The 14,835-nt window shown below is 42.6% G+C and overlaps 1 protein-coding gene across 1 annotated transcript; it reads left to right on the top strand.

Moving 5' to 3' along the window:
- The first annotated feature begins 11,590 nt into the window (after window positions 1-11,590).
- Window positions 11,591-13,924, top strand: LOC134533417 (uncharacterized). Its single transcript, XM_063370939.1, has 2 exons — window positions 11,591-12,536; window positions 13,134-13,924. The coding sequence occupies exons 1-2, from the start codon at window positions 11,591-11,593 to the stop codon at window positions 13,922-13,924; spliced, it is 1,737 nt and encodes a 578-aa protein (XP_063227009.1).
- The last annotated feature ends 911 nt before the right edge of the window (window positions 13,925-14,835 follow it).

Genomic DNA, 14,835 nt, shown 5'->3' with positions numbered 1-14,835 from the left:
CAGCCGCCGAGGCGACGCGCACTCTGCGCTCCAGAGGCGCCACGACGCCGCCCCTCGGACAGTCTGCCACAGCAGCCGCCGAGGCGACGCGCACTCTGCGCTCCAGAGGCGCCACGACGCCGCCCCTCGGCCGGCCTGCCACAGCAGCCGCCGAGGCGACGCGCACTCTGTGCTCCAGAGGTGCCACGACGCCGCCCCTCGGACAGTCTGCCACAGCAGCCGCCGAGGCGACGCGCCCTCAAGCCGCCAGAGGCGCCACGACGCCGCCCCTCGGTCAGCCTGCCACAGCAGCCGCCGAGGCGACGCGCGCTCAAGTCGCCACAGGCGCCGCGCCACAACACCGTGACGTCACCGCGGCTACCGGGTCGCCTGAGCTCCCTGCATCTGCCTGACGCAATGCAGGTCGACGCCACGGCACCTGGACGCCCGACCGCCCCACCACCGCACGTGACCGTCACTCGGCCGATGACACCTGTCATCCGTCTGGCAAGACGAGCCGCGAAACGCCCGCATGTCAGCAAGGCTGAGCCGGGCCGTGCCGAGCGCCGCCCGCGCTTGCTGCCCGCCTGCCGAGAGCCACCTGACCTTGGTCGCCGCCGCCCCTGCCGGCCGGCACCCTGGCCACCACCGCACCGCCGCTCGCTGCAAGACACCGCAGCCACACTCGGAACCACTGTCACCCCCCGAGAACGAGTCCGGGGAGGTGCTTAGGGCACAACCGCACAACGACCACGCCGACACCACCCACATGATGATGGAACTGGACGACGGGGACGAGGAGGCCTCTACTCCAAACCCGCCCGGCACACCGGAACGGGAGAGGAGGCTGTACCCATCCACGCCGTACCAGACGCTGAGGGCCAACGTCAACAGGCCACCTCGACGAGTCGACCCCCGGATGTTCGGCGTGGGACGACCCGGGACAGGTGCTCGGGCCCTACCAACTGCGGCCACCGCGAGCACCACCCGGGTGGGGCTGTTGCCGGAGCTAGGAGGCGCCACGACGCCGCCCCCGGCACACCTGCCACGACGGCAACCGGGGCGGCGTGCACGCTGGCCCAGTCGGCCACGATAACCAGGTCCAGTGCGCTGACCCTATCAGCCGCTGACCCCGCCCCGGCGCCGCGACGCCGCCCCCGGCACGTCTGCCACGACGGCAACCGGGGCGGCGCGCACGTTGGCCCAGTCGGCCACGTTCACCAGGTCCAGTGCGCTGACCCTATCAGCCGCTGACCCCACCCAGGCGCCACGACGCCGCCCCCGGCACGCCTGCCACGACGGCAACCGGGGCGGCGCGCACGTTGGCCCAGTCGGCCTTGATCACCAGGTCCAGTACGCGGAGCCAACCAGCTGCTGAGCCGCGAACCACGCCGGGATGGAGTGGCCGGAGCTAGGGGTGGCCCCATGTTAGCGGGACCATAAGCGGCGCAAGGTCGGGCTTCACAGGGGGGGGGCGTTTGACGTCGTCTGGCCGACGACCACCCCAGAGCCCGACCTGCACCCGCCAGTATACGCTCCCGCTAACGGAACACACCCCTGGCCATGGCCCACCCGAGTCAGGCGACCCGAACAGCAATCAAAGACAAAGCCGCGGAAACCTGAGTAGACAAGAGAAGAACCGTACCCATTCCTCCTAAAACATTAAATTAGGATTTTAGCGACAATAAAATCTCTTCCAGACACACCCGTTTGGAGTCTAGCGTAATGAGGTCACGCCTGGCGCGAGAGAGGCCGAGCCTCCCTCGGACGCCATGCCAGTTCGGCAGTTCAGCGCAGCTCATGGACCGGGGCGGACCTACGTCCCACGGAGAGGCAACATCCTTTGTCTACATCGAAAGTAACGTCCGGTAAATATAGTCACTAATTAACAGAACCCCTTTTATTACTTAACCTCTCCGTGAGTACCCGGTCCCTTTTTTCGGTCCAGGACCTAATCCGGCCGCATCAATTTAAAGACACCCCGCACCACACTTGGTCAACGGGGCTGCTCTTCAGTATACGGCACGGGCCGCCTCCCGCAACTTACAGAACTTTATTTAAGGTCACGCGCACGGCGCTGACCACAAACCCGCAAGGGAACTTGGACAAACTTAATTGCGGTGCGTGTTTCACCACAGTGGGCACAACACCCGCGCCGAGACATTTGCATACGGGATTGGCCGTCTCCAATCGTCCACCCCCTTAATTCAGTGTATTTTTGTATCCCGTATTTTGTATTGCTAACTTACGTTACCCGAGTAACGAGTGCCACGTAACTTGTGCGCGCCCCCTTAATTCAGTGTATTTTTGTGTCTCGTACTTTGTATTGCTAACTTACGTTACCCGAGTAACGAGTGCCACGTAATTTGTGCGCGCCCCCTTAATTCAGTGTATTTTTGTGTCCCGTACTTTGTATTGCTAACTTACGTTACCCGAGTAACGAGTGCCACGTAACTTGTGCGCACCCCCTTAATTCAGTGTATTTTGTGTCCCGCCTTTGTGTTACGAAATTACGTTACCCGTGTAACCAGTGAGACGTATGAGACGTAGCAGCGTCCGAGGCCACGTAACGCGGAACACAAACCATACGGCGCCACGGAATAACGAGTAAACCCCCCCCGGGGACCTCTGTAGAGTGTTGTATTGTGTACGACTCGTTCCTATGAATAAAAGGTACGACACCACCACCTTAACTCCACGCCTCTTATTTAAAATCATCTCACGCAACACCGCCGCCGGCCCTAGTGGGCCACGCAGGGGCACATACATCCACGACCCCCAAACTCACGACTAGAACCGAGCTAGTCTGGCGCCCACCCGGACAATACGTAGCAAGAACCGCCTTTTCCCACTAGGAGCCACACCGGGACTCGAGCCCGAGACCCCGGACGACGGCAACTTAACAACTTCGTGTAAGGAATTCTTATAATTCCTATTTCTCACATAACTTACGTGACTTCTGACTTGCTGATATTTCTGCTCACTTGTCTGAACAGACACTAACGTTAACCAGAGACGTAGATAATTAGTTTTTTTCATTTTGCATTAGGAATTTTTTGGCCTTGTCTGCCAAAAATTTATAATTGTGTTTAATGTTCATTTTAGACCTTATTGTTTTCAGTTTTAAACCTGGTATTTTGCACACAGTATACTACGACAAATAACCAAAAATTAAGTTTTTAATGCAAAAAGTACTTCTTAACTGGAATTTTGGGAAAAGTGGGAAAAAAAGGGGGTATATATTTCCCGTGATGTGTACCCACAATTGAACAAGCACTGTTGGTTGGTAAATAGTGGGTGAACGTACAATGTCAGCTTGTCTGACTGGTCAGCAACCAATACACTTTTGCCTGCAACCATTGAATGACATATTATGAACCTCTTTGAAACTGTAACAATTTTCATGAACTGTAATGCATAATGTGCCTTTTTTTGTTGTTGTTTTGGATTGAAACTAAATTATTACAAAAATAGAATCAGTTTACCCAATTATGATTGCAGGCATCTTAAAAAAAAAATGCACATTAAAATGTGTCTTTACCTAACTCAGCGTGTCCTAAAATCTGATTAACCAAAAGGATAACTGTAAAAAAAAAATCATTGTAAAAGTGCCAAAAATAAAACTTTGAAGTTACGCACTTATAAAAATGATGCAATAATAAGCACGTGTCATTTAACCAGCAATTCGGATAAACATTTGCATAGCCTTGTGCACAGGGAAACTGTGTCTTGCAGGAAATGACACCCCACTGCTAAGCAAGTTGGTAATAAATATCCTTTGGATTCTTTACATTACAAAGTTTGTGATTACTGTAGTTAGTTGTTAAATGCAGCTCCCTTATTTTATTATATTAGCTTAGGTTATTAAAAATTTTGTTTCCTGGTATGTTGACTATGCAAACATGTAATGGTGATTATTAAAGAGTTGGGTTTTTTACTGCAGTAAAATGTGTTATGAACATAAGTACTGCATTGTGTATACCACTGTTCATATGTACAATTTATGAGTACTATTTAAGATGATTTTTATTATGAGATTTATATACAATATTTCATTCTATGAAATATTTTTTTTTGTGGTTTTTATAACTATCTAAAACTGTGTTTATTGAAATATCTCTGCCTACTAGTTTAATAAAAATTGGTTATAGTGAGTGTTAATATATTTGCATTTAAACTTTGTTCAGATCAAAATACAAATATTGGAATTTTAGGAAAAAAATAGTTTTCTTCTATAATACTGTTCATCTTTCGTTGAAGATAATTTTTATGATCATATTTGGTATGTATGAAACCATTGTGCAGTGTTTTTTGAACTGAGATTCTGAGGCAAGTTAACTTACTGTGAATGTTATTTTAGTAGTGTTTTACATTGCGTGTTACAGACACAAGCCCAAGGTGAAGTCCATGGGACATCCAGAGTTACTGTGGACTGTGAATCACTCTTGGTACTGACTAGGTGCTCATGAATGTATCATGCCAAGGTGTTGTTCGGAAAAAGTTTAAATATGTTTATTAAATAATTTGTTTTGTAATATTTTAAAGTCTGTTTCATAATTTTTTTGTTATTAAATTTGTTTGCTACAGCATTTATACGACCAAAATAAAAGAGAAAAATGTTGAAAAGGGACGTACAGCAAAGCGTATCACAAAAATAGTCTCTCTTTAAGTGCATTGTGCGTTGTTTAACCTTTTTAAGTGGGTTTGAATGGCTACTGATAAGATGTGCTCAGAAATTAAATTAAAAAAATGCTGTATCATGAAGTTAGTCTAAGATTGCCCTTAATCAAATTTAATTACACTGGGAAAAATTGGGAATCTAAGTAAATTTATATGTAATTTAGTGGTACATGAAACTATATGCATGTTAAAAAAACACTTATGTAACCTAAAAAAAAAAATTCCCAAATAAGGACGCGGTATCTATTTAGTTGAAAATTATTCGTCTTTAATGCTCCAGATTTTTGCAGTATGTCCTAGTAAATTAAATTTACTTTTCATGAAAGCTGTGTATTGAACAATTTTTTATATTGATTAGTAATAGTTTTTAGTTTACTTAGGGTGTATACATAAAAAAAATATGTAATTCCCAGATCAAAACAAGACACCATATTTACTTCATTATTGCAATTTCATGACAACTGGGTACACAGGTACTTTACAGTTCTTTAATTAGTACAGTAGTTTTGTTTACTTACATTTTACATAATAATTGCCAAATGGAAATGTGACTGATATTACTTAGTGGACAAATGTGGTAGTAATATAATACCTGTTTATTACTTCAGAAATTGTATTATCCAGTGCATATTTTACCCTTCTGGGGGGAGGGGCATGTGCTTTCGTGCCCCTTTCCCCCCTTTAAAACCGCCACTGCCTACCATCAGCACTGTCCTTGTTCTGGCAAGTGCATTTGTAAGATATTCTAAAAACTTGAAGTGGAAATTTTGGATATCGTACATTTTCTAACTGTTGATCATAGAAACCTGTATCTAATGGTATAAATTTCCCAGCCTCAATACCATTTTTAAATCCAAATTAAAACTTAAAGGTGCTTTAAGTATTTTCATGGCAATACTCATTAGAACAATGCTCTTCTAAAATAACTTTTTCTTTCTACTGAAAAAGAACAAAAATTACATTACACTTAAACAACACTTGCTGAAGTAAATCTGTAAAGGAAACATGAACTTTATCTTTCACATAGTGCTCCTTGCATCATCAATATGTTTTCTTTTCTGCAATTTAACAGATGTCGTTCACATTGTCAACCTTCACAGCTGCATTTTCTCAACAAAGACTGGAGGTCATTAGAAAGAATAATTTTAATATGTATTGATAATAGGAAAAGAATGTAACCATTGACCTCTACCACCACTATTCTTGTGCAGTGCACGTATTGTAAATTCTTTGGGTTATCCTGCTATGTCTTACGTATTGTTATAACCATTATCATTGTAGCAGGCCCTATGTAGTTTGAAAAGTGCGGAATCATCTTGCAAACAATCTCTTTAGTGCAACCAATATATCAATGTTCATACCCAAGGTACAGATATTCACAATGACTATATTTAAGGAAGTTTGTTGGATGTTAATGAAAAGAACAGCAGCAAGCATTAACTTAAGCAGTGTAAACATGATTACCGGCATACCATTGTAATGGTGAACTTTGCAATGGGGATACCAATTTTTATGCATGGTATCTGGTTATAAGAGAATTGTTAAAATAAATGGACGTTTTTATTTTGTGTTCAAATTATTATCAATAAAGAAATCAAGAATTCCAAATTTTTCTTTTTAAAAACAGGTTATCAAAAAAAGTGGATGAATTAAGTCATTTTTCTAGCTTAGTTCTTTAACTTTTTTGCAGGTCAGTTAGCCACCCTGTGATACTACTGTTGGCAAGTTTAGCATGGTACTTCTCACAGATGCTGTTACTTTCATTGTAAGCTAATGTTTGGTAGATTATAAAGAGGAACACAAATTCTGTTTGTGGCTGTGTTTGAATTCGCTTCAAATTTAAAATTACGTTTTGGTTGTTCAAGTTGGGTGAATTGCTGTATAGCATCCAATAAAGTTAGAACTACAGTTTTTTTCTCTCAGTGTTTGTTACTTTGCAACAGATCCGTAAATAATCATTTTAGGTATCTTATATATTACTGTGACCTATTGATGAAATAAAATGTTTTATTATGTTGAGCTTAATTTAGAAAATTTCTACAAAATTGTAGAACTCTGAGGAATTATATGCTATTCTAGCAGTGTAAACTAAGACAAAAAAAAAAAAAAAAAAAAAGAGCAAACTTTGTTATGAGGTTGATTTAGGCCCTAAATTGTGAATTCAAACTCAGCGTACCAATTTACCAATAATAATGAAACATTTGATGCCAGTTACTGATCGTAAGTCCTTGTAGAACTCATTGTAGCTGTATTTATTGTTTTCCTTCCAGTGTTAGATGGTGTCAACTTTGTGAGAATCAAACTTGAATTACTACATTTAGACCATTTGAAATGCATCTAAAGACCACGAGTCAAGTGACTTAGACTAGCATATTAAACTGCATGCTACACTGAAACTAGTCAGATTAACATCATTTCAAGAAGGTACTATGCTTGCAAGAAATGTCCCGCAGGACTTAACAATTTGTTACATTGTTAATGGACTGTACGTTGGAGACACCGGTTTCTTGTTTATACTATACAAGAAAATAAGCCATTGTTTTCCTAGTGCCTTTTCGAGGTTCATGATGTGGATGAGTGCAAATAATGTGAATGTAAATTATGGTTTGGGTGTCTCAAATATATGTGTACTCGAACCAAGAAAAAAATGTGCTGGTCTCTTGCCGGGAGACCCAGATGTAGATAAATAAATGCTTTTGAAATACATTTCGTTCACTTTGATGGATGAAGAATTAAATAAGTGTTGTGATTATTTTGTGTTCAATTTTATCAGTGCTGTCAACGATAATTGAAGTATGAACAGCTGTATCAATTGTATTTAATATCAATATATTATTTTGAATATATTTTATGGTATCTGAATATGTGGTTTTATATTTTTTTTTTCTCAATTTTATAGCCCGTTTTAAAATTCAGGGTTTCTAATTTGGAGCTACAACGCTATAGGTGTTAACTGTGGTACTGCATTGCTGCAACTGAATTTGTGTGGGAGTGGGTGGGTGCACGCACACAAAAGTTAAGAAGTGGGTTTATTATCTAATCATTAGGGTATTGCCATACATAACGTATCTTTTAACTTTACCCTACAAGTCTCATACTATTCACGAATGTTGGTGTTTCACATTTTATCTTCATGTTTGAATCTGCATGGTTTTCAAATGTATCTATCATAACATTCTAATGAAAGTTACTTGAAGGCATGACTGCACATTTATTTGCTCTTGAAATGAACCAATTAAAATTCTGGGATTGATGCCTGTGGTTGGTGTTAAGTTAATTAGCTATGGAGTAAATATGACTGGACTGATTGTGTTTTTGTTCATGAATAATTGACTTGTGTACCGACACATCATGTTTGTTATGTCATTTTTATTATTTAAAGACTATTCCTAACAATATATTACAATGTTGTCAAGCTATTTATATTTAGCACACTTTAATTTATTGTTAGGTGCAAATATTTGTCACCAGATTTTTTTTTACAATGTTACTTGTTTGCTGTAAAATGTCACACAAGTTATTAACACTTGCATGACATTTTACAGCTGTTAGATCACATAGTAAATACCTGGTGACAAAATAAAATGGAAGAGAGCCACCATGATAAGTTTAAAGAAAATATAAATTATTTGATTATAATGACCACAAAATTAAATAACAACTTGGTGTGAAAAACAGAGCCTTAGACAACAATTTATCAGATTTTATGTTAAAGAAAAGGATGAGGGTGAAAATATTATCTTTTTTTGTTTACTTTTTTAAAACTTTTGTATCCCATTTTCACAGTGCACTGATATGGTAATTTGGGGAAATTTTACACCCTTTTTTTTTTTTTTTTTTTTTTTTTTTTTTTTCAAATTTTGTAAGTAGTTTAAAAAGTACAATTTTGGGAAATGATTTAGTATATCTGGGGGAGTGGGGGGGGGGGGGGAAAGTGAATAAATACTTCCAAATTAACACATTAAAGTCTAGCAGACACAAAATGAGGAAATTTAACACCTGTGCTGTTCCAAGTACAGTTAATCCTCATATATCCAGACTAACTTGTATCAAAGGCAATGCGGACACTTGAAAATCCGGGTAATAAGCAAAGCAAAATCCTTAAATAAGCAGAATTACCTTTTATTACGTTTAAAAGTTTTGTAACAAAAATAGTATGCATGCCCTATATTTTATAAAAGACATTATAAAAATAATCTTTACATCAAAGAATTCATCCACTTTGTTCCATTTCAAACATGTATGGTGTTTGAATGGAACACAGTCGCACTAATGCTTTATCATTAATAGTTCAGCTGGAGTGATTTCTGGCTGATGCTACAAGTATGCCATAGGGTTTGTCATGGTGCGCTTGCTCAAACGTAACAAAAAATATTTTATTACTGTAATTTTCTACCATCTATGCAGGAACTGTACTTGAATCAAACTAAAAAATGAATATTTGGCATACTTAAACATTCTTGCTAACATAGATAAAAAAAATTTATGTGAACATTTAATAAAATGTCTACTAATCTGATTTGGATTATCCAGAGATCCAGATAAACTAGGTTTTGCTGTACCCAAGTGCAGTTATTAGGACAAAGCCCTTCAAATAGGGTGATGGTAATTTTAAATCATTCTGATTTACATGTAGGCGCATGTCAAAGCATGGCTACCAATTAATATATAAACATGTTATATCTACTCAAAAAACAAATCTGCTCCACATTGATATCAAGAGAATATGCAGATAAAGGGCATTCCTGAATACCTTTGTAAGGGTCGCTTTAGCTGCAAGGCTATTCTGAAAGTTAATCTTTGTGAATGTCTGCCATTTCCACTTACCTTTTCGTTATGATCCTTCTTTAAGAAACAATGATGCAGCCTCTTGTAAAAGTGTTGTGTATGTAGGGTAATTGTGGACTGGTGACAAATGTGGTGTGTTGGCACCACTGTTTAGGAGGCGGAGTTGGTGTGCTTGTTGTGTGGAAGACAGTTGAGTGAGGATGCATGATGGCGTTCGTTATGTATCGTGTTGTGTTGTAAACTGGCAAATAAATACCTACAATAAGGAATAAAATGTGTAACAGTAAACTCAACATCTGGCGACGAGGATGGGATTGAAGTGCCCCAGTGCTTAATGCATGCGTCGGTTCGCCCTAGTATTTAATTAACGAGTCGTTATATCGGCATCTCCGCAATGGCTTCTTTGTTAGGCAACATAGAAGAATTTGATGTGGCAAATCCGCAAGGTTGGGATGCCTATGCAGAGCGTCTTGAGTTTTACATGCAAGCAAACGAGGTTATAGGCGAAGAGAAGAAACGTGCAGTGCTTCTTAGTGTGTGCGGTCCGAAAACGTATGCGGTAGTAAGATCGCTTAATTCTCCAGCTTCTGTGGCCTCCACATCATATGCAGATATTATGAAAATTTTGAAAAATCATTTCTCCCCTAGGCCGTCGGAGATTTACCAACGGTTCAAATTTCATCGTCGCGATCAAAAGGACGATGAAAGTGTAGCAGAGTACATTGCAGAATTGCGTAGGCTAGCAGAACACTGCAACTTCGGCGCTAATTTGGACCTAACTCTCAGAGATCGATTTGTGTGCGGGATGAAGGACGAGACAGTGCAACGTCGGCTATTAGCAGAAACGGCATTGACATTCGCACAGGCACAGGAGAAAGCCCTTGTTGCGGAGGCAGCAAACCAAAATACCAGAGACATCCGGGGGGCTGTGTCCAAGCCGGTGTACACTGACTACGTAGGGCAAGAAGCACCACAGGGTAATGGGGTGCAACAAGCAGCGGGGGTCGACAGGGTGAGCAAGGTTAAGCAACCTCCCAGATACAATCAAGGGGTAAGATGTACTGGATGTGGTGGACAACATTTACGAGCTGCTTGTCGGTTCAGGAACGTGGAATGCTATTTTTGCAAACGGCCTGGCCATCTGGAAAAGGTATGTAGACAGAAGGTACGTGAGATGAACTCTAAGGGTAATGTTCACACAGTGGAGGAAGTCCCGGAGGTGCAGTTGGGCACAGTGACAGGTAGTACTGAACCAGATATTTACAACTTATGGAAGATAACAGCAGCAGGATGTGAGGAATTGTGCACAACTGTATTAATAGATGGTCAGGCTGTTGAAATGGAATTAGACACAGGGGCTGCGGTGTCAATTATAGATGAATTGACTTTCCAGGCAATTTATGCAAACAGAAAACCTGCACTGTCTAGAACCACTTGTGTGCTGTATGACTATAGCAAAAATTCTATTGAGACATTAGGCTCGTGCAGGGTTCAGGTGACATATGGTGGGCGGAGGTGCATGCTTACATTGATAGTTTCCAAGGGGCGTCATCGCTCTCTGTTGGGCCGAAACTGGATGCAACCGTTAGGGATTGAAGTGAAGGGGGTGTTAAAAGTAACGGGGGTGCTATCAGAGTTAGTCTCAGAATTTCCCGAGGTATTTAGTGAAGAATTGGGCGAATTTAAGGGACAACCTATAAGATTCCAACTAGACTCTAGTGTGGCTCCGGTGAGGTTAAAACCTCGTGCAGTACCATACGCCCTGCTACCGAAAATTGAAAAAGAACTGGAAAGATTAGTAACACAAGGGGTATATACGCCGGTCACGTACTCAGACTGGGCCACACCCATTGTTCCAGTCTTGAAGCCAAATGGTGATGTGCGAATATGCGCTGATTATAAAAGCACATTGAATAAGGCATTGAAGGAGGATCTATATCCTGTTCCACCAATCAGCCAACTGCTTGCAAAACTATGTGGAGGCAAAGTATTTGCAAAAATTGATTTGGCACAAGCATTCCAACAGTTACGAGTGGATGAGAGTGCGGCAGCAGCGCAAACTATCATCACACATAAGGGGGCATTCAAAGTAAATCGTCTGCAATTTGGGGTGCGAGTAGCACCAGGGAAGTTTCAACGATTCATGGAAGACCTACTGGCGGGGCTAGAGAACGTCGTGCCGTACTTTGATGATGTACTAGTGAAGGGCACATCCATGGAAGAGTTGCTCATCAATGTGCGACAGGTACTACAGCGTTTCAGAGATGCTGGTATACATGTCAAGGCAGAGAAATGTGTGCTGGGGGCTTCAGAAGTTACATTTCTAGGCTATGTGGTGGATCAACATGGGTTACGGCCCACCCCCGACAAGGTGCAGTCCATTCACGATGCACCAACACCAGCAAACAGAGATGAATTACAGGCATATCTAGGTCTTCTTAATTTTTACCATGCATTTCTGTTGGATAAGGCTAGTGTAGCAGAACCTTTGCATCAGCTTTTGAAGAAAGACGCTCGCTGGGAATGGACCACGGTGCAGGATGCAGCTTTTGCGGCTACAAAGGCTCTGTTAACCTCAAACTCTTTACTAGCTCACTACGACCCACAAAAGCCACTTATATTAACGTGTGATGCATCTCAGTATGGAATTGGAGCTGTTCTTAGCCAACCGAATAATCAGGGGGAAGAAGTGCCAATTTGCTATTATTCACGAACCATGACGTCAACAGAGCGGAAGTATGCCCAAATTGACAAGGAGGCTTTAAGCATTATAGCGGGGGTCAAGAAGTTCCATAATTATGTTTATGGTCGGCAGTTTGAAATACGCACTGATCACAAACCATTATTAGGACTGTTCACGACCGATAAAGTCACACCAAACATAATCTCGCCCCGAATGCTTCGCTGGAGTGTAATACTAAGTGGGTACGATTTTGTGTTGGTGTACAAGCCAGGATCTAGTATTGCGAATGCGGATGGCCTCAGTCGGCTACCAAGAGCAACCCCAGAGATGGAGGTACCAGCACCCATGGAAGTGCTGCTTCTGGAAGTGTTAGACACTCCCCCCCTCAGGGCACATCACATTGCAGGTATGACTAGGAAAGATCCCATTCTATCTAGAGTTTGTTCGTGGGTGGGAACTCGTTGGCCAAGTGACAAGTTAGGGGAAGAATTCCAGCCATATGTGAGGCGGCAGCATGAGCTATCACTGCACCGTGGATGTTTGCTGTGGGGATCGAGGGTAGTCATCCCAAGTGAGGGCCGAAATCCCCTTCTGCGAACTTTACATGCTTGTCACCAGGGAGTAGTAAGAACAAAGGCATTGGCTCGCAGTTATGTGTGGTGGCCAGGACTGGACAAGGAAATCGAAGAAATGGTACAGCAATGCGAGGTTTGTCAGTCCACGCGCCATGCGCCACCAAGGGCCCCAAACCACCCCTGGGAATGGACCAGGCAACCATGGTCACGCCTACATGTAGATTTTGCTGGCCCTGTTCAGGGGCAGGTGTTTCTGGTCGTCGTTGACTCGTATTCTAAATGGCTAGAGGTGCTTCCAGTGCCATCCACAGATGCTAGAAGCGTTATCACAGCAATGAGGTCTTTGATGGCTACCCATGGAATTCCAGACACGATTGTGAGTGACAATGGAACAGCATTCAGTTCGGCGGCATTCACTACCTTTGCAGATAACAATGGGATCAGGCTTATTAAAGTTGCCCCGTACCATCCATCATCCAACGGACAAGCAGAAAGGATGGTACAGTCGGCAAAAGAGATGTTGAAGCGGATGAGCGGCAGTGACCTTTCACAGCGTTTAGCTCGGATGCTGATAACACAACATGTAACACCTACAGCAGTTACAGGGACAAGTCCAGCGGAACTGCTGATGGGGCGTCGGCTAAGAACATGCTTGGATAAAGTGCACCCAGATCTGGCAGAGGACATGAAGCAAAGACAAGAAGACAGCATGACTACATCTCCACCAAGGAAGTTCAGGCCACAGGACCTGGTGTACGTCAGAAACATGGGGCGTGGGCAGAAATGGTTGCCTGCTAGAATCATTGAAGTAACCGGTCCATTATCATACAAGGTAATCACCAATGATGGGGTGTTGATGAGGCGGCACATTGACCAGTTACGGTCCAGACATGCCCACCCTCCGGAAGAAGCCATAGAAATGACCCCATATGCAGGCAGTGAAGTAAGGTCACCAATGGCAGTAGAGGAAGAAAAGGACCAGGCCGTACAAGGCCAGGGAGCGGAGGAGAGAGCAAGTCAGGACCTACCACCACCGTCTCCAGGTGAAGAAGCAGACTTCAAAGGGTTTTCGCCAAGAGTACCCATGGCTGCAGAACAACAAAGCACCTTCCAGTCTCCACTAGCTGCAAGGGAAACAAGCGAAGCTCGTACACCAAAACGGACCAGACCGGCCAGAGAATCTGTTAAGCCAGGCTGGATGAAGGACTGTGTCATGTAAAAGGGGAGGGGTGTTGTGTATGTAGGGTAATTGTGGACTGGTGACAAATGTGGTGTGTTGGCACCACTGTTTAGGAGGCGGAGTTGGTGTGCTTGTTGTGTGGAAGACAGTTGAGTGAGGATGCATGATGGCGTTCGTTATGTATCGTGTTGTGTTGTAAACTGGCAAATAAATACCTACAATAAGGAATAAAATGTGTAACAGTAAACTCAACAAAAAGGGTAAGTCATATCCTTGTGATGATAGTTGAACCAAGTATGGTCCATATTTAAACATATTTTTACTACTCAAAATTGAACAAAATACACTGGTAACTGCCTGAAAATAAATTGTAAAGTGCATTCACTAACCAATTAACAATTATTGCAATAATTGTATTTCTTTGTTGTTAAACTTGGACATTGTCAAAAGTATTAGGCTATCCTATAACAGTCAATTACATACTGACGAAGCCTAGACTTTTGGGTTAATGCTGCAATAGATATCATTAAAAACAGCCAGTTTATCAAAGCACATGTATCACTGGTCACTACGGTGGTGTTAAGTCATATTTGAATCCCCAGTTAAGTGGTTTATGCCTCCAGTAGATGTTTTCACAGTACAGTTTTTCAGTCATTTGAAAAGTCTCACTTCTATATATGTATATTTGTAAACAGCATAATATACAATTCCTATAGGTTCAACTAATTGAAAACTTTGTTATCCCGGGTAAGAATTAAAATTTCTGCTACTAACTTTATCACACACTGTAATATTTACCTCCACATACATTTAACTGCATATCTAGCCTATTTTAAGTTTCTTGAAGATAAACTTGTCATCTGTCAAGACATTTTACTGTGCTTAGTTTTTTCAACATTCTCGTATTGACTGGTTTAACAAAAAATACTGGCAACATCTACATTCCTACA

Source organism: Bacillus rossius, chromosome 6, assembly GCF_032445375.1.
Source record: "Bacillus rossius redtenbacheri isolate Brsri chromosome 6, Brsri_v3, whole genome shotgun sequence".
NCBI lineage: Eukaryota > Metazoa > Arthropoda > Insecta > Phasmatodea > Bacillidae > Bacillus > Bacillus rossius.
This window is presented reverse-complemented; position numbering and strand designations above follow the sequence as displayed.

Excerpts from the sequence above, each read along its gene's own strand:
- LOC134533417 (XM_063370939.1), top strand. The coding sequence starts at position 11,591 with ATGGAAGACCTACTGGCGGGGCTAGAGAACGTCGTGCCGTACTTTGAT. Across the intron at positions 12,537-13,133 it reads CAGGGCACATCACATTGCAG|ATAACAATGGGATCAGGCTT; the intron begins GTATGACTAGGA and ends CTACCTTTGCAG.